The sequence below is a fragment of the Netta rufina genome (assembly GCF_964035555.1).
Source record: "Netta rufina genome assembly, chromosome: 5".
Classification (NCBI taxonomy): Eukaryota; Metazoa; Chordata; class Aves; order Anseriformes; family Anatidae; genus Netta; species Netta rufina.
Genome location: NC_140128.1, coordinates 54,031,389 through 54,059,253, shown reverse-complemented (window position 1 = coordinate 54,059,253; position 27,865 = coordinate 54,031,389). Strand labels below are relative to the sequence as shown.

Sequence of the window (27,865 nt, the reverse complement as noted above, 5' to 3'; positions counted from 1 at the left end):
ATAAGGTAAAGGCAGCTCAAGCCAAGTCTCATCATTTAAAATAAACTATAATCCAGGGAGACAGGGATATGGTAATTAGAATGGCATTTCTTAATTAGCTATATGCAGTCTGAGCCTCCACAATTATTATGCACAGGAAGGATAAGATTCTAGGAGGAAAAATGCTCCACTTTCAGGCGGATGGTCCATACCAAGATCCAAACCAACCCTCCCCATGAACTGGAATCCTGGAAATAGTCTTTCCAAGGTACTAGAGCAGTTTTCAGAGAGTAAAACAAGCCTCCAAACACAAGTGTATCTATGCCACACTTGCACCTACCTTTCTGCTTCTAAAAAGCCTTATCAAGCTACCAATGTCAAAAAAAAAAAAAAAAGTTGTTGGTCAAAGCCCTGGAGTTTAATTCCCATAGACAAAAATGGTTAGTTCCTCCTCTCCCACTTCCTGAACATGATTGCAACTCAAGTGTATTTGTATAGGAAAAAAAAGTCACAACCACCACTATTTTAAAACAGTAGCTACTGTTGTATTTTGAAAGATATTTGATCCTAATTTTGTAAACAGAATGACTGAATCCTCACTTCTTTTGGTATCTAGTGTTTTGATTTATGATTAAGCTTGGGAGTGCATGTGATGAGTTTTAGCTCATGCAGAAAACTCGATTTCTTTAGACACACGAAGACTTCACAGCGAGGTGGCTACTGAATTTAGGTGTCTCCAAAATGAGTAGGTTATTAGCAGAGTTCTTTGGACTGAACGTTACATTTGTAACTCAAGAGTCAGATATTGATCTTGGGCCTCTGGAAAAAGAAAATCCCCCCAGAAACAAACAAAACCAACTCCACTCCCATTCCTGCATCCCAAACCACCCAAACAGAAAACTCTAACAAGCAAAAAGCCTGAACAGATTGGTATTAGCATTCAAAACACAAAACAAAAAATCCCAACCAACCAATCTCTCCCCCCTTCCTCCCCCCCCATATGAAAGTCAAGCTTTATGTGAGCTATTACCTTAGGTCTTTTGGAGACTTTTAGAGGTACCAGAGGGGAAAAAAAGGATCTTTTCTTATGTCCTTGCCATCTGACCACTCATCACCTACCCACACCATAATCCTTTATGGCTACTTTGTTTGAAGCCTGTCAATATAAGTGCTACATGGGAAAACGTTATACTATAAGATGTTTTTGTATGTGTGGACTGGAAATTTATCAAATTCTTTTCAGTACCGATACCTATTCTAGAAGCTAAGTTTGCTTTTTCTATTGAACATATATTAGCCCCTATACCTTTATTAATAATATTCCCACAAAATTCCTGTTTTTTTTTTTAGGATTAGGGTGTTTTGTGAAACTTATGAAATTTTGTTCTTTAATTCACATAGCTAATTCTGCAAACTATGATAATCTGAACACACCCCCAAAGGCCCTGAGCTAAATTTAGTTTCATGATGAGCAAGTAAAATTCACATGTTCTTTATTTGTCCATATAATACACCATTTTTTTTGTTGTTTTGTTTTAAAATTAGATAAAAGCATATTAAATGGCAGGTGTATGAAGTTCTTCAGAAACAATGCCAGAACAAAAAATTGAATTACAAAATGTTAAAAAATATGTAGGTACATTTGAACTTAACATTCCACTAACAGTGTTACAGAAATTGTCTAATGAAAAATAATTGTTCCACTTACCTATTTTTGCTGTTTCTAGGAACTTTTTATTCTGTACATAGGACGATTCTGTACAAAATATGAAGTCTACATTTTTATTACTTATTACCATAAAACAAGGTACAATGTATGTACAATATTAAAATGAAGCCATACTAAAGCCACACTAAAAAGACACTTGTAATATTACTTTTGACATTCCTGATGTACAGGTGTAATTTTGGAGAATAGGAAAAGGTGTCAAACATAGAACTTTATGAAGAACAACAGTCACCAAAATTCTACTTTTTTTTTTTAAATTTTTATTTTGGATATATTAGTTTTAGAATGGTTTAATAAAGCGTTATAAGTATATAAATATTGATAATAAACATCCTAAACCATTAGTGGTAATAGATTTGGAATGTGCCTAAACAAATGTCCAGTGGCCCAAACTTCAAATACGAATTTATGGTGAAATTTAAGTCTCTAAACATTTCCCTTTTTGGTGAGTGTTTATCTTCAATAAAGAACAGAAATTAAATCTAGACAGTGAAAGATGTTCTTATACGTTGAGCATCACACAATCAATCAAACATTGATATACATTTTTTTTTCCCTTGGGTAACATAAGAATAATTCCTTTCAGCAACCTCTTGCACAAACATACTGAACACCCAAAATCAAAGGTAACTGATAATCTACCAGCTAAAGATGGAAGTTCAAACAATGGTATATCAAAATACATAGACATTGCTTTACACAATTAAAAAAGCACCCTTTTTCCCTCAAAAGGAGAAGGCATCTTTAAACTTCTTTTAATATAGTTTATCCTAATGGTAAAGCATATTCTTTTTCAAGTTTTACAGGAAATGTTTTCAGACGCAGTGGACGTTCCACTTAAAGGTTGGGTTGGTCTTTAAATTTAGTTGTTGTAAGCCAATGTTTACCACTGACAATTTTCTTCCAATAGACAATGTAACAAATATTGGAAATTGTATGTTAAATGCAACCAACAAACAGCAGGCACTACATCTGCACAAGGTTACTATGAATGTCTGCTTTGCGCAATATTTTCATGGATGCAGGAGACGTTATACTTCCTTAAAAAATAAAACAAAACTATTTTTAAAGAAGCCACGTTTTTATCTCTTTATGCATCAAGACATTAAACATAGTTATATCATGTTACTGCCAGAGACAAAAGAAACTAACCACCCACTTAGAATAGCAGAACACATTTCAAACAGCTTGTAAGCAGGATAAGTAAGTCAAAATACTGGCCACCCTGAGAGAAATCAAATATTGAAGACAAAGCACTATATTTTAAAAGAGATTTTCCTCCCGTGCTTTTCCATCTACAACAAAAAGCTCATTACATGCAAGTAATCTTGTGGAATATATAGCAGCATTTGAAGATCATCAGCAATTCAGATGCATTTTCAGTTCACTTGTGAGGTGTATTTGCAGCAAATATGCTCTTTACAACTACAACAAAAAATATTTTCACGGTAAAATTATGGTCACTATCCCCTCAGCTCTTAGACTCTTAAAAAAGAAGCAGAATGGAATTCAAGGGTCTGTTCTTTTTCTCATTTTACTTAATTACACAAGCTTGTAATGTTTTGTTTCCTGAAAGGCTACGTTTATCTTTCAGATAAAAACTGATGCAGCTGAAATGACACACAATATCTGCCATGGAATACTGAACTCCTAGAGCCCAAGAAAAATGCTGAGTATTAAAAGCTCAGATAAGGGAGAAAACAGTGAAAGAGTATTTTATTGACTTGGAAAAAAAATTAAAATGAAATTTTATATTCAATCTATTCCCAGTCATCGTAAACAAATTTTCATTTTAGGAAAAATTCTTCTACCAGTTCATATCTCAAATACTGGTGCCGTATTATATACTAGAGACTGGAAAATATGGCTTTAAATATACATAAAGTATTAGGACATGGAATATATAGATCTATATCTTTATCCTAAGTAAAGGAGAAAAAAATTTACATAATTCTTAGAAAGAAATCATGATTGAGGATTGTCGTGAAAGTTATCAGTTTGTAAGCCATGTTTTATAGTATGAAAGAACAATTGTGTATTTTCAAAACTGCTGGTATATTACAAGACAGCAATAACGTGGAAACAACTATAAAGTTGAGAAATCCTACAAAAAGTTTATTAATTAAATCTGAAATAATTTTGCTTTTGAAAATACACGTTTATCATCAGTACCAACGATTGGTCATTCGTTTCTTTAGGTGGAAATAGTTCATAGAATGCTCTTCTCAAATATGAAGATAAAAAACTACGTTATCAGCTAGCTGGTACTATGATAACACCTCCAGGAAATTGTGTCCACTTGATTATAGTCAACCCGACATTCTGCATTTGGAATTGGGTCATTTACCATTGTTTGAACTACTAATCTTGAGCTGCATACTCTATTAAGTTATTGCCTACAGAACTGGGTTGAAGAAAGCTTTGACTTTGTGTGTAACTGATTGGTATGGCACAAAAAAGTAAGTTCTACTGTAGAACTGAGTCCAGAAAAAAAAAAACCAAAAACAACTTTTCCTTCAAAATAATATTTCACTGTAAATAGTTTAATGCCCATCATGTGATATTAATTCATCAGCTCTGCAATGTGATTCCAAGGCTTTCATGGTATAGATATCCTGAGGCAGTTCTGACTTGCGTCGCACGAGAGGACGATCTTTTTTCTGATCTTTCTGTGCCTGAAATCAAAATGGAGCAAAGTTAACCAAAAATATTAATTATTGAACAATTATTTTAAAATATTTCTTGCATATCAGTATGTTCACTTTCCTTTCAGGGACTGAAACAAAAAAGGATAAGGAAAAAGTTTTTTACTGTCTCCTGTTTATTCTACCAGCTATCCAGTCTCAAGTCTTGAAACAATTTCTTTTTACTAAGAAGAAAATACAATTTAAAAAAAAAAAAAAGAAACAAGAGCTGCTAGCATTTATGTTACCACCATGATTGTCCCTTGATTATAACCTTCCTTAAAATAAAAAAGTCCTCTCCTTGTACCATTTTTCATTTTGTGTTTCTCTACATCCTAGATAAACGATCTTAGTTTCTTCCATGCTTGTTTACTTGCACCATTCACATATCTGAAAATTTAAGGTTCTGTGTTAGAGTACTGATGCTCTGTCAAAACCAAACAATATTCTTGTCAAAGTATCATAAAACTAACTAATGATGCCTTCATACAGTCCTCATGTCCTTCTCATCTACCCTAATTCAGCTGTTAGATCACTGATGTTAATTCATGTTCTTTAACAAATTATCCTCAAAGTCTGAGTTGTCTGCATGAACACAAACCTAACAAGATGACTGAGAAAGGCGACTGATTTTCTGCAGATATTCTCATCCCCCCCCCCCACGCCCCTCCCTTCCCCATCTGTTATGCTGCCCCATACATCTGAGCTCAGTTAGGTCTGCACTTTCTCACCCCATACAATTTCATTTAACCCATACAACCGCAATCAGCAAGTGGTGTCACCTCACATTTCTCACCCTCTTTCTCAGGTACAGTGAACATTACATGATAAATCTGGCATGCTGCCGTTTGGTTCTTCTCACACAGGAAAGCAACCATTTATTCTCTCTTTTTTTCTTCCTTTGTTCCCCAACAGCCCTATAAAAGGACTCAAAAACCAAAAAGGCCCATACAAAAACTGAGCAGCTTTTACTTTGCCTTTGTTTCACTAGCATGTTCACAAAGTTAGTAGTACGTGGTGGTCAAATTCAGCTTTACCAGAGTCCAGTATATAAGCTGTAGTCCAGTACAGAAGAAAAGCTGTTCTACTTTCCTCAGCCATTCTAGAAGCACCTCTTCAATACTGACACTCTGCTACATTCCAAACCTCCGACAAAGCCTTATTTTCCCTGAAACTGGATAAATCTTGACATAGTTCTCACTTCTCAAGTTTGATTTTAAAAACACTAGATTTTGCTTTTGACTTTAAACTGGTAACTCTTGTGAATCGTTGTAACATCAATTTCTGATAGTACTTAGCAAGGTATATGTAGTTCTCTACAGTGTCTGCTCATAAATTTAAGAATCCTACCTGCATTTAGCCTGCTATCTACAGTGCCCTAAACCTTAATCAATCTTTTTTCCTCTCTAGCGAGCCACTTACCAATCCTCTTGCTTTATACTTCTCAGAGATATCTCTAAGTTTCTGTTAATAATAACTCCTGCTTCAAAACATCCCATTAGCTCTGCTAAGACAGGATCTTTGAAAAATCTCATTTACCTCTTGCACACTTTCTGAACACAGAAAAGCAGGAAAGCACGCACTTGGAGTGATGGTTAAAAAACGCTTCAACAGCTCTAAACTAAGTTTTGGAATTTTATTTATTTTTATAGTTTGTTTCTTTTCCATTAGCTTCACTGCAATCCACTCCAGAAGTGGTTGTTTAAAAGTCAGCTGTCACAGAGCATAACTTTGAGGCATATATATATGTGTGTATATATATAGATATATATATGTATAATACATATATACATATATATGTATTTTTTAACTTCAACCTACTGGATACAAAATGCCATATTTCTTATAATACATAAAATACGATAATGCATAAATATAATTTTAATTGTTTAATTAATGAATTCTACAAAATTAATGTGGAACGTTACGCTCACCATATGCTTATTTTTATTAAATTCCTTGTCTGATACTTTTGTTAAACAGAATTTATCTCCTATCTCAGCCACTCATTGAGATCACTTCTCTGGTCTCAAAAATTGCTGGATATAGATTTTTTCATACTACTGACATTCTACCAGACATCTTAGTGATACTGCAGTACTCCCTGTTACTTTACCATCTTCCATTAGCTCCTAGTTCAAATAGCTCTCCAAATGTCTAGTTTTGATGTCAGGACTCTTGTTCCACTTAACTGAATATAAAAAAATCCTGAAGATCACTAACCATAAGCTAATGACAATTGGAATGGCCTTCAGACTCTGCCTTTTACTAGGTAATGGAACATGACAGATGGTGGATTGAGGAAAACAGCCTACGTGTAGGCAAGGCAAGTTTTATGGTGGACACTTCATAAATTTTGTCAGAACATAGTAGCTTTAGCCAAAAAGAAGGCTCTGAATAACAGACAAAAGAAGTGTCATTGTTAGAATCTGACTATTTTAAACTTTTTTTTTTTTTAAATAAACAAAACTGGTATATAGAGAACACTGGATTTTAGCCATATTTTTAATTATCCTTAAAGCATAGCCTTTGTTTCTGCCATGACTCAGACAGCTATTTCTAAGTTGAAAGGAAACAAAATATTTGCAGAACTATCTAAAGAGACCCATACAGCAGATCCACAGTCATAACTGTATATAATAACAATCTATTCCTTGCTGCTACAGTATCACTTTAAAGTAGCAGCTCTAATGAAGTTTATTACTTTAGGAGACAACAGTAAGAGATGAAAATGTAACTCAAATTCATTTATAGGATTAACCAAGTAAATAAAATTAAGAATAAATTATAAATCTGGCAGAGTTGCTAATTCAATTTGTAACGAGTGCTTTATTATTTTCACATAGCTTTACCTGACAAGCCTCTTCTTTCACTGTCTTTTTCAGCATCTGCAAATCTTCAATTAAAGGCCCATCTGTTTCCATTGCAACAGGACTGTTCATCAAACTCGTGTCACTATATGTTGGGTACTAATAAAATGCAAAGTGTTAAAATAATCATTTTTAGCAGTAATACCTAAAAACTAAGAGTGATTTAGAGCACTTGAATGTTATAATTGAGATTAACTTCAATATCTTATGCTTCTAGTTACCAAGTAATAAATTTCCTCCCAAGTGCACATGAAAGATGGAGAAAAATGGAACTCCAATACTTTCATTTTGGCAGAAATGTCCTGTTGAAAAACAGTCAGAGTATGAAAAATATGTTTTATCTGAGACTGAATTTGAAAATATATTCAGGTTTTGCCAGTATCGATGTTCTATTCTGGTAACTGAAACCCTATTAATACATTCTCTAGTGATTTATGAACAGTGTAGCAACCTAAACACAATGATTTAACTTGCTGGTGCAATTTTGTATTTGTAAAGAAAATATACTGTTAAAAACACAATTTGGCTAATACAGATGTAAAATAATTTCAAAATCAAATACTTGCTTAAGACAAAAAAGTTTAATAAAGCAGCCATTCAAGTATTTTGTGGATTAAAAAAAGCTATGAAAACAGCTGTATAGTATCTAAAGTTTGCTGTAAACTAAATCAAAATACTGCAATCTCAATGGTTTATCAATAACTTAAGTTCTATTTTAATTCAGATGAGATGTGGTCTTTAAACCAAAACTCATTTATGAACACACACGCACTTTCTCAACCATTTTTCTTCAAAAATATTTTAGTATCTAAGTGTACCCATAACATAATGCATGTGAGATGACACTGACAGCAATGTTTTAACAAATTAATTATCAAGATCTAAAAACCTTAAAATGTATTCTTGTGCCATGTAGAGTAAGGAATAGCTCTGAACGAGAATTGTCAGTAAATAGACAAAGTAAACATTAATAGAAATTCAGGGTGGGAAGTGGAACTGCTAAAATCCATTACAGAGTATGCTAGAAGCACCTATACACTTATGTCAATTCTTTATGCAGTGGAGCACTCAGTGTTCAAATTAATCATATTTTAATTGCTTGCAATTATCAGCTCTCTTCAAAACTACTATTCGGAATATACTGTATACAGGTTGTGCTTACCAGTTTCAGAAAATGTACTGAGTTACCAAGTTAATTGGGAAGAAAAGCAATTTTACTCTGCAGTACTGTACATTTTACTACCACAAGTCTACCCACTTCTTTAGTCAGACATGCCACCGTTTGTGCTAGCAAGTGACCATGTATATCAAACACTTTTCAACCAGGGCTTTCGTATGGACTATCTGATTAGAGAATGTTCTGTCACTGAAAAACAAGTGCTACTTTCATTACACATAGTTCTTTTTAAATTCATTTAACTGATCTGTTGTCAATAGTGGTACCAAATGATTGGAACATTTTTTTTTATTTGAGCACACTAATAGTAGTTCCCTGAGAAATGCCACAAGAGGAAATAAACATTTTTGAAATTCCTTCTCCTTTGAAAAAAAGATGACCCCATAATTTGTTTTAAAATAGCACTGAGATGATAAAGTGTCCTGCTGCCATTCATAGAGTACCATTACTCAATCTTCCACCACTTAAACTCTGAGTTGCAAAGACACAGTACAGTAAGTTTCTTGCTGCGAAGTAATTGAAACATTTTTTTCCTCATAGCAGCAAATCAGCATGGTTAAAGAAAAATGATCCTTCAGAAAAAAATAAAGATAGCAGCATTCCCCAAGCAATGGGAGGGTGGGTAAGTGGGGGGAAAACCAGGTTGAACCATCCCATGATCTCAAAATAAGTAGTCTAAAGGAACCTTTCTTTATCAAAATTTCAATAATGTTAAGTTACTTCGACAAATGCCTGACAGGATGCTTTCCCTTTTAGCAAGAACCTGACGTGCAGGTCCATCAGAAGACCAGCCCATTGCAAACATGAAAACAAATGCAGCAGACAAGAATGTACAATATTACTTTAATCCATTTGACACAGAGGAAAACTGATCAGTCATAACTCACAGTTTGCAGAAAGATCTCTTTTGTAATATATTGTTTGCAAAACAGCTTTTCAAGAGAAACCACTTATGGCATCTCTATATTTTCCATAATTTTGCACAATAACTTTTCAAACCGCAATACAGTATATTTCCTATTGTAAGAAAAGGAAAAAGTACTTCACATCATATTTTTCAGAAACTTTTTTTTCTTTTTAAATAATTACTTGCACAAGAGAAAGGTTACAAATTTTAAAAGTATTTTTATTGTATATCTTTCATAATACAATTAGTGAAATTGCTTTATTTCCATGATCAGTCAGACCTGTTTCCCCCACTGATATTTAACAAAACTAAAGTGTTTAAACATGAACATGTTATGTTAATCTTTTCTAAATACCTGGGGATTTGATTTGGCTAGATTTTCTATTTTAACCCATGCTTCTTCCCGTTCCTTCAATTTTAGCTTCTCTCTGAAAAAAAAAGTTTAAAAGCAAAAATAGCAAAAGAAGCTTGGTGAATCTTGTATCACAACTTGCATACATTTTCTTAAATATGAAAAATTTCACCAGAACAAATTATTTGTCTATGCTTGTTTCAGCTTATCACTCAAAACACCACTTACTGTTGACAGGACAATTTGCATTATAGCAATACCCCATGATCTAAAAACAACATTAAAAGGAAACAAAAACAAGAACACCAATGCTCTCATGAAAGCAACAAACTGACTGACACCAGTTAGTCTTTAACTGTGTTAAAATGGTTACAACTCAAAAGTTTTGGTCTACATGGAAGCATTTTAACTTTTTAATATATAAAAGGCAGAGATTCTTATTGTCAGCCCAACTGCTTTAGATGATAATTTGAAAAAAAACACCCAGGGATATTTTGTATTGAACACTAAAAAGAAGATAAAATGTTTGATTCTTTATTCAGGAGTTGGACTTGATGATCCAAAGGGGTCCCTTCCAACTCGGGATATTCTATGGTTCTCTGATTTATGCCTGATGTAATTTAAATACTAAAAATTGTTTTTCCCCATTCTAATAGATAATCAACTTCATGCAGAGCTGAGAACAAACATGTTTGCAAGGTGGCAGAGTTTAAAAGGGCTTTTAGCTAAAGAATGCTTGAAAAAGGCTTTCAGACTTCAAAATACTGAGCAGATGATCCATACTTAAAAACAAGTCTACACACAATTTGTCTCCAACTTTTCATTAAGCTAAGTTTGGAGTGGGGTAGAAAAATGCCCATCCCATCTAAACTGTGGTGCAGTGAGGGATTTTATTTTGCTTTGATGTAACCCTTAATACTCTGCTTGCCTTTGCTCACATTCAAATGAAATGCCACAAAAAACAACAACAACAACAAAAACAAACAAACAAAACAAAAAAAAACCACAACACAAGCAATCAACCACCAACCAAACAGCAACAACAAAAAAAACACCCCCCAAAACAACCAAAAAAGCCAACAGGCCTAAAACAAAGAAGAAAGGAGAAAAGACTGCCTTCTGATTTAAAATTGATTCTACTTATTTGCTATAAGGGAAGAGAGAAATGTATAGTCTTTGTTCTTTTAAAAACAAAAAAGTAGTGTTCACATTTTGATATGTATTTTAAAAAAAATTATACTATACTACAAGCTTATTTCTACTGAAATCGTAATAAACACCCTCAAAATCTGGGCAAGTTCATCCACATTAGAAATGTATATTACTTCCAGTATATTGTTTTAATATAGGTTTATAATTGGAAACGTTACTTAAGGGAATCCTTGCTCACTTTGAAATTAAAAATGAAATTCAAATTTTCAATACTGTCTTTCTAACTATGCTCCCCAATTTCTAAAATAAGCACCGAGTGATTAATACATTTGACTTCTGGGTCTCAAAATTATGTCCAGTGGGAAAAAGAGGAACAGAAGATAAGTGACATTATGATCATAAGATTTAGCCACGTTTTTGGGCATAAACCAGAAAAGTTCTAGCTTCCAATTCCCTGTCGTTTCACTGGCCTATGCAGGAATGCACTAAACTCATCAGGATTCTTCTGGCAAATAATGTATTACAAAAAAAGTGACAACTTTCTCTTGGAGAATTTCTAGGAAAACATGCACATGTGCACACAATGCAATGCTGAAAATACACAAAAAGTGTTTTGGGAAGAACCGAGTGGTAACATGAGAGAAAACAACACTGGGTAAATAAAGCATGCTAAAGTAAACATAGGATGTAAACCAAGCTGTTCAAGAGATCTTTTACACTGGGCTCCAGGATTAGCAGCATCTTTCTCCAAAAAATTACTTTTCATCAGGAAGATGGTGATCTGCAGCAAAGACTACACGAAGCACCCTATTCTGAAGATTTTAAAGAGTTCATATATGAGAAATTTCACCAAGTGAATTTTGAGACTTATACTGTAATCAAATGGGCACAACTTCCCAGTAGAGAGACAGTTTTTCAGAGCTAAAGCACTCTGAACAAATTATTCAAGAACAGACAGACACACTGACATGAAAACTTACTTCAGTTTTTCTGCTTTAAATTGCTGTGTGCAGTCATCGAACAGTTTTTGGTTCATCTCCATGAAGAGTTTCAGAGCATTGTATATCAAGCCATGTATTGTCCTATAAGTAAAACTTCTGGTTGAAACTCAGAGTACTTTAAACTTTGAAATCTATTTTTTTTTTCTGGTCAACAGAAGCCAATAGCCTACATAACTGGAAAATTACATCATTTCAGGAAAAAAAAAAATGGAAACAACACTAGTTAATGGAAGTTTCAGTTCACTCTCAGAAGGGCTAACATGAGTGCTAAAATTACCAGTTTACTTACTCTATAGTACTAGTCACATATACTTTTGAAGCTTGAACTTCATCTTTAATACTATGTGTTATCAGAACAGAGGACTAGGTTTGAAATTTAGTAGCTGACACTAACCAAGCTAGAGTTATTAGAGAAAAATGCAAAATTGTATTAAAGTTATTGCTACAAGTAACATACTGGCAACTGACAAATCAAAGGGACTACAAGGAGCCTAGAAAAGACACCATTCATTTTGAAAACTGCCACACAGCAACAGCACTTCAACATTTATGCCAGGGCTCTTTGGAAAAGCGTTAGAAACGTGATATGGAAAACAACAGAAAAAAATAATCAAAAAAACCCATGTGCCTTATGAAGCACTTACTTCTACAGAGTAATTTGCAATTCTAGTCTAATCTCTTACTGATTATTACAACCAAAGAAAGAAGCAATCAGTTAAGTGATTACTTTGTATCATGCATGTGAGTTGCAAGCAAGAGTGCAGCTGTACTGGGTAGCATGACTTTGCTCAGAACAAAATGACTGCACGGCCTTGAAAGCCAGAAAAATAACTGAAAATCTATATTGACTATGTATAATTGCATCACTGAATCATAGTTATTAATAAGTACATTATTTGTTACTGCTTACAATCAGTGATAGTAATCAATCACTTTAACATCACTTTATCTTCCGTTTCTTTTCCTATGTTTAGTGGCAGATTTATTAGGTATTTTTGGCCGAACCCTCATTAGTCCTCAGTTCATGGCCAGCACTAGACTGTGATACTTTTACCATCCCAGCAGTTGCACAACAGCTCAAACAAAGAGGCCCTTCACAATGGAACAGCTGCAGAAAGGAGCTGACCAGGACTGTTTTCATGCGTAAGTACTATGTTATTGTGGGAAAAAAAGTTAAAATAGTCAATGGAGAAAGAAAACAGAAAAAGGGGAAGAAAAACAAGAACAGTAAAAGAAAATAAAAGGCCTGATCTACAACATATTCCACTAGAATTTAGAAGAAATGCAAATGAGCAAAGAGGTTAGATATCAGAAATCATAGCTTGTCTTTAGAAATATCTAAACTATGGATTAGTGCCAAGTTTATATTAATACAGTGTCATGGATTTGACGTACTAAAACAGTTTTTGTTTAATGAAAAGAGGAAAAAACTATCCTCTTCTTCATTTCTTAATATTTAATATTTTGACTACAGCGATCTCCTTATCCAGTAACTTTATCATCATAGAATAAACAGCTCAGCACATTTAAAACTATCAATTCAAAGGTAAGGTCTGAACCACTTTCAAGCCTAAACTAGACATAAAAGAAGGCAGAATTTGTACAAATGTTTCTTACTTGTTCCAATGTGTCTTTGAATTCCGGTACAAGGATGGAAACATGATGGGTAAAATCTTTGCTGCATTATCACTAATTAAACTCATAATATACTCATTATTCCAGTAGTATAATGCTCGCTCTGCCACCTAAGACAACATGGAAAAAAGGAATACTTCTTTAGACAACCCCTTAAAGAGCATGTAATAGAAACATTTGGCAAAAATAATTGAAAGGTAAGAAGAATTTCAACTGAGATTTGGATTTTTATATCATTGTCCTGGTTTTAGTTAGGACAGAGTTAATTTTCCTCCTAGTAGCTGGTGGGGTGCTATGTTTTGGATTAGGATGAGAAGAGTGCTGATACCATGCTGATGTTTTAATTGGTGTGGAGCAGTGTTTATACCAAGCCAAGGACATTGCAGCTTCTCACTCTGTCCTGCCAGCGGGCAGGCTGGGGGTGCAGCAAGAGCTGGGAGGGGACAGACCCAGGACAGCTGACCCAAACTGGCCAAAGGGGTATTCCATACCATCTGGAGTCATGCTAAACAATATATAGGGGTGGCTGGCCGGGGTGGGGGGGTCGACTGCTTGGGGTTAGGCTGGGTGGTGAGCAGTTGCATTGTGCATCACTTGTTTCGTACACATTATTATTAGTAATACTATTATCATCATTATTGTTATTATTATTTTCCTGTCTTAATAAACTGTCTTTATCTCAACTCACAGGCTTCACTTTCCCATTTCTCTCCCCCATCCCAGAGAGGGAGGGGGGAAGGTGAGCAAACGGCTGTGTGGTGTTTAGCTGCCGGCTGGGTTAAACCACAACAATCATGAACTGGAAGCTACTCATGGAAGGACAGAAAACCTGCTTTTACTTTAACAGAGACATCCAAGCAGAGACATGTTTGCCCCCAAAAAAAGAGTATCAATAGAACTCTATTATAATCAGTGAAATGCAAATAGTATCTACTGAAAATGTTCAGGCACTTCTGAAAACACCAAGCTTTTAAAAGTGGTATGCTTAATGTAAGAGCTTAAGTGAGTTAGCCAATATGGACTCATGTATTATGCTATTGAAAAGAAATAACACTGGCATTTGGATACCCCATTTTTGCCAAAGTTGAAGACTTTTTGCAAGAAATAAAGTTAAGTATGGTGAACAGCAGCAGCAAATAATACCAAGTTCACTCTATAAAAATTCTCATCGGATTGTACATTCAGGAAATACAGACCTGAAAGTGTGGACTGGACACACATTTGGCTAGCTGTCTGAAGAGAGGCTCCATTACTTTTACAAATTCAGATGGTTCAATAACATCTAAAATTTCTTCTAGTTCATTTAAAAACATGACTTCTTTTGGACTGTGAGTCTTTGGCCAGTATTTCAGCAGTGCCATTACAACCTGCAGAAGCAAAGTGAACACAATTTTCATAAAAGTTGTCTAATCACGTCATTAAGAAGTTCAATGTTTTACACAGAACAAAACCCTCAAATTTCTTGTCCCACATGACAGTAGCAATCAGATATGGTTCAGTCACAGAAATAATAGCTGATAAGGCTAAAAACAATCTCTCAGAAGAGTTATACTGTTAAAAAACTTGTTCAAAAATTATCCGAAGACTACAGAAAGTAACCTGACAACTACCTTAACATGAATGTCAAAGTGCAAATTTGCTGATATATGATGGGGAAAAATTATCTGCCACTTAAGTGACAGCAGTTTTTAATCTCTTTTTTCTTGGAGGAGTACTTCAAGGCTCAAGAAATTAAGCTCTATCACTATATTTTAAGGAAAGACTTACCATAAATACCCAGACTGACAAGTGACTGACTACTCCAGGCAGATTACTGTTACACATTAAGTTTTATTTAATGGACTACATTACTATAATCACAGTCTTAAGGGGATGCATAAAATGTGATAGAAAAGGAAGCAATCTCTCAGAGGGCTCACAAGTATTCAGAAAGAATCTATACATCCGTGGGCAAGGCCTCTGAATTGAAAACCAAAAAAACTTTAATCTATTGAATATTTAAGTTGAAGAACTTAAGTCTGAAGAGTGATACCAGATTAGAAGTTAACGTATTTAGCAATTGTACTTATTAATGGAGTTTCCAATTACATCATCACTTAAGTAACAAAAACATGCAAAATTATATTGAAGGCATAATGAATACTATGCTATTAATAATATTCAAATAAGACTTTTCTTTAAATAATATTTCAAAACACATTAAATATTTCAAAATGACTGGCATATCACTCCATTTTAGATATTTTTATAAGAAATTAGTATGTTCTTGAAAGCACATGTTTGTAAATGCTTTTGTTCTGTGGTTAAAGATTAAAAACAGAAGGCTTAGGACTCTAGTCACTAAAGGGACAGGATATTTGCATTCCCATGTCAGACAGTAATTTTAACTAGTGATGTTTTGATAAACTAAACCAATACAAACTGATGAAAAACTTGTGAATTGAAAAGTTGCAATTCACATGTAAGCATATCTAACAATAAATGAACTGGTATGTCAACAAGAGATACCTTTAATCTTTCCTTCTCTTGTTCTGCATTCTGACTTACTTTCCAGGAGCATGCAGGAAACTTTGTATTTCAATATCTTTTTCTATGAAATTTAACTTTCATCTGGCAACTGTACCATTAAAATCTTCTATTATACCTCTTCTTAAATCAATACAATTTAACTATTTCAACAGATCCTTTGAGAAGTGTGCAACTTATGATTGCTTTTAGCTTGTCTGATTAATACTTACTAAAACGTCCCGTATTTTAAGTATGATACTCTGGGAGTAAAACTCAATGGAAGCACTTTCATCTGCATGATGCAATGTACTTTTGTGGAGACAAAACCATAGCACATACTTTTTGAAATTAAATTGTTAGTCGCTGTACATACAGCGACCTAAAAAGCCACATAAAGAACAAAAATATGACAGTGTTTGCCTAGTTCTAGATGTAGAACTGGAGAAAAAAGGCACAGAATTCTTGGAAAAAAACACACAAGCAAAACCCCCAACAACCCTCTCCTAAAAAACTTCAATACAGCTTTGATGTAGTTTACGTTACAACAATCCATTAGCCTTTGTCTTAAGACACCAAACTTTCTCTCTTATTTAGGAAAAAAAGAGCATTCTTTATTTTCTGAAATGGATGATACTTTTATAAAAGTCCAGATTTTTTTAAGCTTAAAAACTACACGTAAAATGCAACACAATCAATGAAATACTACCTCAATGAGAAATCAGTGTATGTTTATTGTATGTATCCATTTAATTGTCAGAGTAGATACTATGTCATTAATGAAGCCTTGGGAAATTTATGCATGTTTTATTTAATAAGATGTAAAAATGTCTTATTTGACAATTATGAAGGAAAACAAAAGGTTTTATTTTGTAATGACTGGAATTTTGGAAGGGGAACTTAGCATATGCATTACTAACCATGATTAAAAAATGTAAGCATTATGGACCAGTTTGGGATAAAAAAGGAAAATGAACTTGGATTTGTATTAGTTCAAATTTGTACTAGGAAATATGTAACATCCCAGTTGATATTTGGAAGAAAGCTAAGATTTCAAGATCTCATATGGCACAAATGTCAGAATGTACAAGACGTGGTATTTTAAAGACTAGAAGCTCCAAGTAGAAGAGAATTCTTGCTCAGTTGCGCACTGCTTTAAGATTCAGTTTCCATTTTACAATGGAAACAGTTATAATCTAATTCTATATCACTTTCGTTATTAGCAATTGTTTACAGATTGCAACTTAGTGATTAAATGTGTTGGCTTAGTGATGCAAAACCCTATATACTATTTAGGACAGTGAGTATTCATCTCTTCAGCTATGTGCAGCCAGACCAAAGTCTGTTTTTGTTTATGTTCCAAGTTGGTATTTGATTCAAAAGGAGTCAGGATCTGACTCAAAAGCCTTGCATCAGTACGTAGCTGTGTGCCAGAAATCTGTGCTCTAGCATATCATCAGCTTCTCAACACAACACAGTTCAGGCAAGCAAGCATCTGACTAAACTGCTTCTGCATCAACTGTCTCAGATATAATCAGCAAGAACAAAATAAGCACAATAAAATATCTTTTAACAAACAGAACAGATAATTTTCAAGTTGCATTAATTCATTTTGAGCATTCCAAATGGTTGCTGGGAAAAAAAAAATCCACTTGATAGATCGAAATGATTAAATATTTGACTCTTCTGATTAAAAACAATTACCTATCAATACTTTATTCCCCAAACCTCCTTAAGCAGTCAACAGATGAGAGAGATATTAATGTTCCAAAAATATATTATAGCAAGATAAACTTACTGGTTCTGTAAGCGTGCTGTCCTTTTCTAAAAACTGAACTACACAGTACGCCAGCTAAAATAAAAGAAAATATTTTATTAACACTTGTGAAATTGAACACACTTTGAAATCAGCAGTATAACTGGAGAACACTACTGAATCCAGATAAAAACAACAGTTTTTCTGTAATTTTACAAGGTTATTTGGCAGACAATTTAAAAAAAGAAACAACAAAAGAGATAGCTGGGGAAAAATTGTTAAAGCATATGTACTCAAGTCTGTACTCATCTTTTAGATTATAATAGGAACATAAACTTTCAACTGTTTAAAGACTTGTATACTGTCTCTTGAGAAAGCCAGAATTCACAGGAGGGGGAGAAAGGCTTGAACAGAAAACCATATTTATTCTTCTCTCATTATACAGTGGATCAGTGATCAGGATTGATAAATTGTTACCAGAAAACAAGGAGATACAAAAAGATAGGGTTAGTCAGACCAATTCTTTCTAATATGAATTAGGATACTGAAATGATTCTTAATATACAAAGAGAAGATAGTAAAAACAGAGAAGAGACTACGAACAAGCAGTTACAAATCTGGGGAAGAAGCCTCACTGTTAAATGATTCTATCCTCTGATAAAGATACACTATTAAACGGTATGAAATCAACATGAAAACAGACTTTTGGACACAGGAACACACTGTTTACTCACATCTACTAGATCTTTGCTCAAATTCCCTGCTTGTTTTTACACAGTTTTTGCTTTGCTGGTTTTAATTAAAGAAACTTAATTCTAAAGCAAATGAGAAATCCATGTCCTAGAAGTTCTCCTTTATATAAACGTAATTGCTTACTTTAATACAACTCCAGAGCTTCCCTGAGGCAAATAGGCAGAAGCCAGCACTGCAAAGGCTGAATCAGCTCCTGTTGGAGAGGTAATAACCTGCATATCTGCTGGTTTCTCCTTTGGTTTGCCAAGAAGGAAGGTTAAAAACCTCACCTCTTGTTATCAATAGGGAAACAGTCACTTTCCAAATCATCTCCAGATGAGACTCTTGTAAGGGAATGGGAATTTGCACCTATTTTTGGTGATGAAATCAATCTGCAAACTACTGTTATATTTGAGATTTCATCTTTTTGTTATGAATAAAAAGCTTACAGATCTCCTGGAAATTAACATGAAGGAACAGACTACGAAGCTGAGAAAGTAAATCTATCTTCATAAAGTCCACACATATGTAGAATAGCAAAAATTATCTCCTAGTTGGCCTTATCTAGGCTGCTAGTGAAAAGCTAGAGTGCCAGTATCTGATTTAGCTACAAAAAGCTACAAAAAGATGAAAATTTGAAGTGTCTTTACTGAAGATGTCTTTTTTAAAAAAAAAAAATGTAATAGTACATTAAATAATTCGGATTTAATTTTACATTAATTGGCAATTTATTCCCCTTTCCACATTTGTGAATTAGATTTTTTTTTTCTATCTTGTACTTCATATTTCAACTCATTTCCTCTTTTCAATCACAGAAAACAAAATTGTGATTTTAAATTCTGAAGTGCTTTCCAGTTGCTAATATTTTGGTGTCTCACGTTTGTTTAAAAATATTTTCAACTTCATCACCTAAGTTAGTCAAAAAAGCACAGCACCTAAGTTAGTCAAAAAAGCAAAGAACAGTTTTAAATCATAAAATTTGCTACAATATGAGAAAGTGAACTAGTAATAACTACGTGTATCAATTTAAAGCAGATGCAAGATTAGACTGAATTAGTGTTTACCAACTTCTAAGCACGATTACTTTGTGCCTAGACAGTCAACTATTACATCCTTAGCACTCGCCAATAATCCTAAAGTAAAATTTTTAAATGGGAGTATCACTGCACACCTCATAAACAGCTTAAACATTTTTTCTAATGTTTTTTCATTTATGGAAGTTCAGCTGGTTAGCCCAATTCCTTTCTTGTTTTTGATGACTGCTACCAAGAATCCGCCCAGATAATATGAGGAATGTACAAAGTCTACTATAGCTAGTGTTCTCCATTCTTCTAAAGTAAATTTAAAATTGATTATAGAAATTAGCTCTCATCACATATATCTGGATTTGTCAGTGAAATCTTTCTGAATATCTGCTGCTGTTTCAATGTGAATTTGTGACTTTACTTTGGTATTTCACACAATTCACTTGAAGCGTCTTGCTATTTCATTCAGTAAGACATGCCAGAGAGAGAAGACAGGCAACCCTATAGGCAACCCTTCTTGCTGATATGAATGCAAGTCACTAGAAGGCGTAGAAGAATTAGTTTATGAAGTAAGGGGAACAGAAAGACCAATCCAGCTCAGGCAGGTTAGAACAGAAGGTGTCAATCATAGCAGACTTTTGCAACTGTTATGTTATTAAGAAAAGTGCCAAACAAAACTTACCTGTGGATGGTAAACACTGAGTGATTTCACTTTGTGCAGTGGTAACAAAACCTTCAATAAGAATATTTTGTGCTCTTCTTTTAATGGTAAGGCAAATCCATTAATTATGCTGTCAGGGAAAGAAATTAAAAAATAAAAGTCAGCAATTACTCAAAAACTGCACTACTGTACTGCATGTACCAAACTCTTGTTTTCATAGCACATTTGAGAACTTTTGGTAAACACAGTGTAGCAGAAAAATGTAGATTCCACATGCACCAGATACCATTTCATTTTTGATCCAGCTCTTTAAATAAATAGAACAGTCAAATCAACATCTGCCCACACCTCACCCAAATCTTTCACAGGTCCTAAATTCTTCTTCCAAGCAACATACATGATTATGTTTGCACTTCAGATTCTAATTTTTGTTATGAACTACTCACTACAAACAAAGCTTTGAATACATATTTTTATTAGCATCGTCACTGAATTAAAGAAGGAACCTGAGACTGAATATTGGAGAGAGACTGATCCAGGACAGCAGACAAGGGAAAAAAAAATAAACACATGGACTGCTAAAATACTTGCAGAACCCATCCCCATCAATATCAGCCCATCAGTATAGCATGTTTACAGCAAAGAATCCTTACTTAGATGATAGAAATACTGACTTGGAAATCTGAGGGGAAAAAGCACTTAATTTTTACGACGTTAAAACTTAAAGCCAACCTAAAAAAACTAAAGTGAAAAAGTCAGTGATGTAACTTTTGTAGATTTATCTCCATCTTCTTGTATTTCAGCTTTAGACAGTCTTCAGTATATCTTGAGCAGTATTACTTGATTACTTTTATAGCATGTAGATGTAATGATAGATTTGTAACTTCTGTTAATCATTGAATATTTAGTTGAAGATTAAATAATTATTCCAGGCAGACATGTAGATATGGAGAATTTACAAAACATCTTTTCAATTTAAACAGCATCCTGAGCTGCATTAGGAATAGAGTTGTTGGCAGGTTGAGGGAAGTGATCCATCCCCTCTGCTCAACACTAGTGAGACACATCTGGAGTGGTGGGTTCAGTTCTAAGCTCCCCAGGACTGGAAAGATATGGACATAATGGAGAGAGTCCAGCAAAGTGCCATGAAGGTGATTAAGGACTGGAGCACCTCACATACTAGGAAATGCTGAGAGAGCTGGGACCATTTAGGCTAGAGAAGAAGAAAAAGCTCAGGGGTCTTATCAATGTGTAACATTATCAGATGAGACAGCATGTAGACAGAGTTGCTCTTCTTAATAATGCACAATGAAAAGGCAAGAGGCAACGGGCACAAACTGAAACAGGAAGCTTCACTCAGAAGAAAAATCCCTTTTTAATCTCAGGGTTGTCCAATGCAGAAAAGGTTGCCCAGAGATCTTGTGGAGCTTCCAGCCCACTCTCACTGACTATGCCCAGAGCAGAGTGGTAGGACTAGATGATCTCCACAGGTCCCTGCCAATTTGACTCATTATTTGATCCTGTGAAATTTACATATTTCTAAAATTAAGCGACATTACATTGTTATTTTTATGTGCAAAGATGTGAAAAAAACTGTAAAGTAAAATAAACTATGCTTTTGAAGTGTATTATGTATATAAAATAAAAGCTTGCACATGGATGAGAGAAAGCAGTTGATAAAAACCACACCAGTTTTGACTGGGCTATCAGCTTTATGTTGTACAATTCTTGTTTCAAGGGCTTTCAGATGTATCACTGCAGTTTACTATAAGATTAACAGAAGATTTCTGAGAACTTACAACCTATCTGTCCTGTCTGTTTACCTGCTACACATTTAGTAAAGTTGGAAGAATTTTTAAACAAATTGCAATTAGTTACACATTAATCACAGCTGCATTACAACTAATCTTAATCACAGGGTTCCTAAGCTAGAAAATAAGACTTAAAATGTGATATAAAAAATTGTCGCACCCCAAAAATGTTGCTGTTACACTCAAGCTCTTGCCACATTTCTGCGCTCTTATAAAAAATTTATCCTCAGCTACAGCTTTGCCACATGCCAGGAAGCTATTTTCATCTTGTCTCATAACAATGTGCAATTCCCAACTCAACCTTTAAAGCCTCCTCTGAGGACAAAGCAAGTCTAATTAGACAAAACCTACAACTTACCTTCCCAGTATTTCCAGTAATTCTGCTATGCCATTGTGATGTTCTGTTTCATAAATAAACCTAAATAAATGAAAAGTTTTACTCAGTTACTGCCAAATAGAGATGCAAGGTGACCAACAAGATTACCATCTAACATTACAGGTAGCCTTCACCTCCCCAGTTTTAGTCACTCAGAAGAAAACAAGCACACAGTGGAAAAGAAACTTTGCAGAGTTCACCAGAACAATTTAGCAGTCTTACAAACTCTTCTAAAGACAGTGACACTGTGTGTACTTGACGGCCCTGTTCTATAGCAGACATGCACGTTCCATATAGAAACAAATCAAGAGCACATCAAGCTGCTCTCAACCTTCACGCTTGCTCCTTCCCTCCACATTTAATAATAGTACACTCATTTGGGCCTTTTCCAATCATACTCCATGCCATTTCAGTAATGCAAAATGGAACACAGCAAACAATGCTTTAAATATTAAAATAACACAGAGCATCTGGCATAATCAAATGCTGTGACTCAACCTTCTATAGCACACGCAAGCACAAGGTGTTCAAACAGTTACTACTTATGGATCTAAAGAGCTATTTGGCATTACAGATTCCTATGCACACAAAAGGCTCTGTAATAAACTGAGGAAGTCAAATTTTCCTGAATTCTTGTTTGACAGAACACTGTAATTTCCCATGCAATCACCTTTCCTGCATTTTTCCCAATTGCCTGAGTGTAAGTTTATTGAAAAACTTCTATGCACAACTTCAGGTATTTTACAATTATCAAAAATTTTACTTATTAGAAGATAATATTAATTTATTAGAAAATTGTTATCTATTTGAAAATTTGTCGTAGACCAACATACTAAAAACTACTTTTAATCCAGAGTATTTGATATGACTTTTTTCTCCTTAAAATGCTCTCCATGTAATTCAGGACGATTTCAAGCAAAACTAAAGACAATGATATTAAAACCTTAAGAGCAAATAAGCAGGAACATACTGGCTTAATAATTTAAGAAAATATATATATTTCACACTAGAAAAAAAAGTAAGATTAGCAGCATACCATGGGGACAGAACTTATGCAATCCTGATTAGTGACTAAAAGACAAAGACCATACTTCTGTTTCTTACTAGGCTTATGTAAGAAGATTTGCTGGAAAAAGTATACGAAAATGAAGCATTTTGAAAAATTCTGCACATACTTTGAGTTTGTCACATACAAACCCTTAATTCAAGACAGAAGTTGACACAGCTTTCCTCCCTGGTGTTCATATTCATGAGTTTACAATCAAATGCAAAAAGTTTCAACTTATAGCTCAAAAGTATTACAGAAATAAGAAACTTTTTCTGTTTGATTTTCTCCGTTACAACTTGGTACGGAAAGGTTATTTCTGCAGTGCAAATGACATCATCTCTCATAAATTTCAGAGTGAAAAATATGGAAAACTGTAATAGTTTGCATTCTTTGTAATGAAGTCAATTTAATGACTGTAACATTTCTCAGTCTTCCAACAGCCACACACCAGAACCATCTGTGTTAGAAGACTTTGCTTCTGCATCTCCTTGAAGTAAAGCACAAGAAGTAGCAAGTAAAAAAAAAAAGTTCAGAAATGAATTATATATGTGTATTTTTATCTAAGGACATACTGGCTCTAGATACGGCCAGTCAGGAGCTCGTCTGCAGGAGAGTGAAGGCTTCCCAATTATTTTAAAGCAACTCCTCTCTATCTCTTCTAAAGGCTCACTTGTTACCACATACAGAGAAGATAAACAGCTGGTACTGCTCGTGCCATTCATGGAATGGTACCCAGTATGTGTCAGCTTTTTTGCTAGTTTCTTAAATGGGAAGTTTCATACATTCATTGTGGGTAGAAAACAGAGACATGCTGGAAGGACTGTAAAACATTCACAGTATAATGACTTGTGGAAAAGTGTACCAAAGCTCGAAGCAACACCCTCCCCCTCAAAAAAAAAAAAAAAAAAAAAAAAAAAAAAAAAAAAAAAAGGAAAAAAGCTAGAAAATGTATTACCTATAAAATATATTATTAATTTGTTTCCGAATGTAAGCTCTCAGGCCTAAGAATTTCCCGTATATTCTGTGAAGAGTTGTTTTGAGAAAATCTCTTTCGCGAGGATCTTCACTGTCGAAAAGCTCTAAAAGCTGCAAAGAGGAAAAAGAAAGGATGCACTTTACCTGAACCTAATGCATTGTAAGATAATATGGATTTGGAGCTTTAAGTTAAATGTGTTTTGTTTTTAAAAAAACCTTACCTGTAATACAAATTTCTGATCAATATATTTCTTAGCTATATTAGGTTGGAAATCTGGAGATTCTAAAAACCTTAAGAAAAATTCATAAACAAGCTGAAAAAAAAGTCCGACAAAAAACAGTATTAGTTTTTTAAACAATAAACCATTTTATAAGCAGTACATTACCAAAGTTACTGATTAGTTGCTCAGAACAGGACTGTTTTTATTTATATTTGTATAACACACTTTTTAAAAAAATTTATATTGCACACAGTGAAAGCTTTGCTCCTGCCCTCTCAATGCAGTATGTTTTTATCTAGAGCAAGAACTCTGGGTTCTTTAAATCACGTTCAAATTCTGCTGAGCTCCATTGCTAGATTTTACTCATGGGACCCAGAATAATCTAATATTCATCATGCTCAGAAGTATGTGTCTTGAAAATTCTCTGTTCTCCTCTCTTTGTCATAGTACCTCTCAAAGCCAGAACTGTGCCAGAGTCAGATCAAAGCAGTTAGTGACAACCTGAAGCTCATTTAAGTCACAGCAATTGCATCTGCACCGCAAGAAACAGCAAGCCTTTAACCTCCAATACACTAGTGATTTTTTTTAATATTATGTGTAAATTCAAAAGTATTTTAGGTATAGCAGAGAAAAGCAACTTACAGATATAAACACCTTACCTAAGTCATTTTGAGTCAATAAGCAATGATTTAAATGTTAAAATTCTATTAAATTACAACTTCCTAATCTTCACTAAGTACCTGTAGATGAGGCCACGCAGCTTCTAAAGTTGGTTCATCTTCCTCTGGATCAAATTCTGCTCCCGTTGGATTGGAAGATGGTGGTAATGTTCGAAACATATTAACTGCAAACTGAAATCACACGTGCCTTTAAGAACTCTGAAACAAGTGAATGACTATAAAATATTTCAAAGATAATTTTTTACTCAGAATTCTTAACATGACCTATTTAGTTAACATCTGCAAAAATGCAAGATATGTAAGCTAGCAATTTAAACAAAAATGAGGTAAATTTATTTGTCTTTAAAAATTTTTAACTTGGAGAACAGTTTTCCATGTAGTACTCTTGAAAGCACAAACTTACTGACAGGATGTTTTCTCTCTTTAAATCCATTTTGAAAGTTCAAGCAAATATATTTATAAGTGGTTAGACAATATTTTTACATATACACTTTAGAGGACCTCACAACAACCTTAGAGGACCTCACAACAACCTTAGAGGACCTCACAACAACCTTCAACAGCAGAGGTCAGAACCAGAGATGGAAAACAAAGATTACCTGCAACTATTCTGTAAATTATTATTGCTTTCAAATCATACTCTGGGTGTACCTATATGGAAACACTTTAAAATCAAAGTTCTCTGTTCCCCTCGTAGTGATACTTCTCTTAAACCATGCACAGTTTGGCATCCTCATGGATGTGGAGCAGACTACAAAGATGAATTGCTTTTCAAGGTTCATATACACAACCACACACACACACAGGTACAAAGATATATTTTATGCTGTCAAGTGTTTGTCTAGATGCAGATTTGTAATGTGAGTGAATTGAAGTAGTATTTGCCACAAAGCCCTTTAAAAATTATTAGGGATTTTGAAACTGTTTTCAAGACAAAAAAAAAGTTTTGAGAAGTCTTAAAAGGCAAAAAGCATCAAAGTAAAGGTAAAATTTAAGGAACCTCTGCATATCTCAAAGTCAGAAAGGTTCTAGGGAAGATGGGTGCTGACTGTGCTCCTGCACATTACATTGTGCATTGATTATCACAGGTACTGTCAAGAGTGATGATTTTGCAACAAATTTTGACACAAAACACTTTCCTAAGAGGTCCTCTTCTAGGTAAAACCACTTCATCACTGAATGCACATTGCTTGGATTATTTTTTTTAAATGTAAATAAAAATACACATAATCAGGTATGATCACAATGACATCTATATATACAATACATATAATCATAAAAGAATGTACACAACATTTGTTGGCTGAAAAAAACCTTACATGATTTTTGGATAAATTCAGCACATGTTCTCAAGAGTAATCTTACCTACAATGGCTTAATGCAGACTTAAAGTCTGCAGTAACCTCAGTTCTCCATCTGAAATGACAGCTGGCTTCTTCATGGACAAGAAAGGACTGACTAGCTAGTGACTCAAATGGTTGTTCTGTCACCCCTGACAAGTTAATGATTAAACCTTTTACTGAGCAAGTTGCAGGGAACAGGCTTCTGTGCATGCCAGTAAGAAAACTGGAAAAATCCCTTATCTGTAAATGTAAAGACAGCTACAGCTGTCAATACCGAGAGAGACTAATTCCTCAATTCCACTTGTAATCCAGAGTATTAGATAGGGCAGATGTTGGTAGGAGACAACATTGATGAGCAAATAGAAAAATACAATCTATTTAGCCATGTAATTCTATCCAAGAGAGACTTTTTGTTGTTTTGTTGCTTGCTTATTCATTATCAAACCAGTACCAAGCAGCCTAAACTTATTTTTGAACAGAATGAAAAATACAGATCAATCCAAGTTATGGTCCTGAACTGTCTCCTCTACTTGAAAAAGATTATTTGATACAAATGCTTCAGATTGAACAAAATACAGAAATGGAAAGATTGTCAAAATAAAAACAGTGGTTTACTATTCTAACTTTCCATAATGATCAAGTATATTAGGCTATATACAGAAACTCTTCAAGGCTTTTCTTACTTATTCGAGCAGTGTAACAGATCGGGGAGTCTTTTTGCAAGAATTTAGGGGAAATCTGAAAAATACATTTCTTAAGTCTGGCCAAGTCAGATACAACTGATTTCCCAGGAAAAAGAAAATTCTTTGCAAAAGGCTACATCACCAGGAGCAGCAGAACCATTTACAGAGCCTTTTCACGAAAGCCAATACTTGGCTCAGCAAACGTGCCAGTACAGGGCATTTGCACAACTAGCTAGAAAAAAAAAAGATTACTCCATTGGAATTTGCATCAAACTGAATGTTTTATTTGAATATGCAAAAAAACCCCACATTTTATTCATCAGCTGAGACACTCCTAAGCTCTCAACAATTAAAGGAAAAATCCTAAACCCTACATGATGGATGGAGTTCACTTATAATGTAGCTGTAGGGCTACTTTAATCACACTTAAAAGCCTATTCTTTATGCCATAGTATCAGTCTTTCTAATTTTCAATTGTTTTATGATACACATTCCATACACACATTTTTGTTCTTTTCTCACAGTTTTATTTATTTATATTTACGTATATGTATATATATTTT

At 34.2% G+C, this 27,865-nt stretch overlaps 1 protein-coding gene across 4 annotated transcripts in view; it reads right to left on the bottom strand.

The window, feature by feature from the left end:
* Positions 1 to 1,476: 1,476 nt before the first annotated feature.
* PPP2R5C (protein phosphatase 2 regulatory subunit B'gamma) overlaps positions 1,477 to 27,865 on the bottom strand; it is an 81,556-nt gene continuing 55,167 nt past the window's right edge. For 2 of the 4 annotated variants that reach the window (XM_084287284.1, XM_084287286.1), the window contains 12 exons: positions 25,337 to 25,447; positions 24,597 to 24,689; positions 24,356 to 24,486; positions 22,335 to 22,394; positions 20,187 to 20,295; positions 17,790 to 17,843; positions 14,683 to 14,853; positions 13,469 to 13,596; positions 11,831 to 11,932; positions 9,702 to 9,774; positions 7,245 to 7,361; positions 1,477 to 4,383 (listed from right to left, as the gene is read on the bottom strand). In XM_084287284.1, the coding sequence (XP_084143410.1) occupies positions 4,252 to 4,383; positions 7,245 to 7,361; positions 9,702 to 9,774; positions 11,831 to 11,932; positions 13,469 to 13,596; positions 14,683 to 14,853; positions 17,790 to 17,843; positions 20,187 to 20,295; positions 22,335 to 22,394; positions 24,356 to 24,486; positions 24,597 to 24,689; positions 25,337 to 25,447 (1,281 nt within the window). In that variant the 3' untranslated portion in view covers positions 1,477 to 4,251. Of the gene's footprint in view, positions 4,384 to 7,244; positions 7,362 to 8,341; positions 9,457 to 9,701; positions 9,775 to 11,830; positions 11,933 to 13,468; positions 13,597 to 14,682; positions 14,854 to 17,789; positions 17,844 to 20,186; positions 20,296 to 22,334; positions 22,395 to 24,355; positions 24,487 to 24,596; positions 24,690 to 25,336; positions 25,448 to 27,865 lie in introns of those variants that run through there. The other 2 variants (XM_084287285.1, XM_084287287.1) reach the window with 2 other exon arrangements.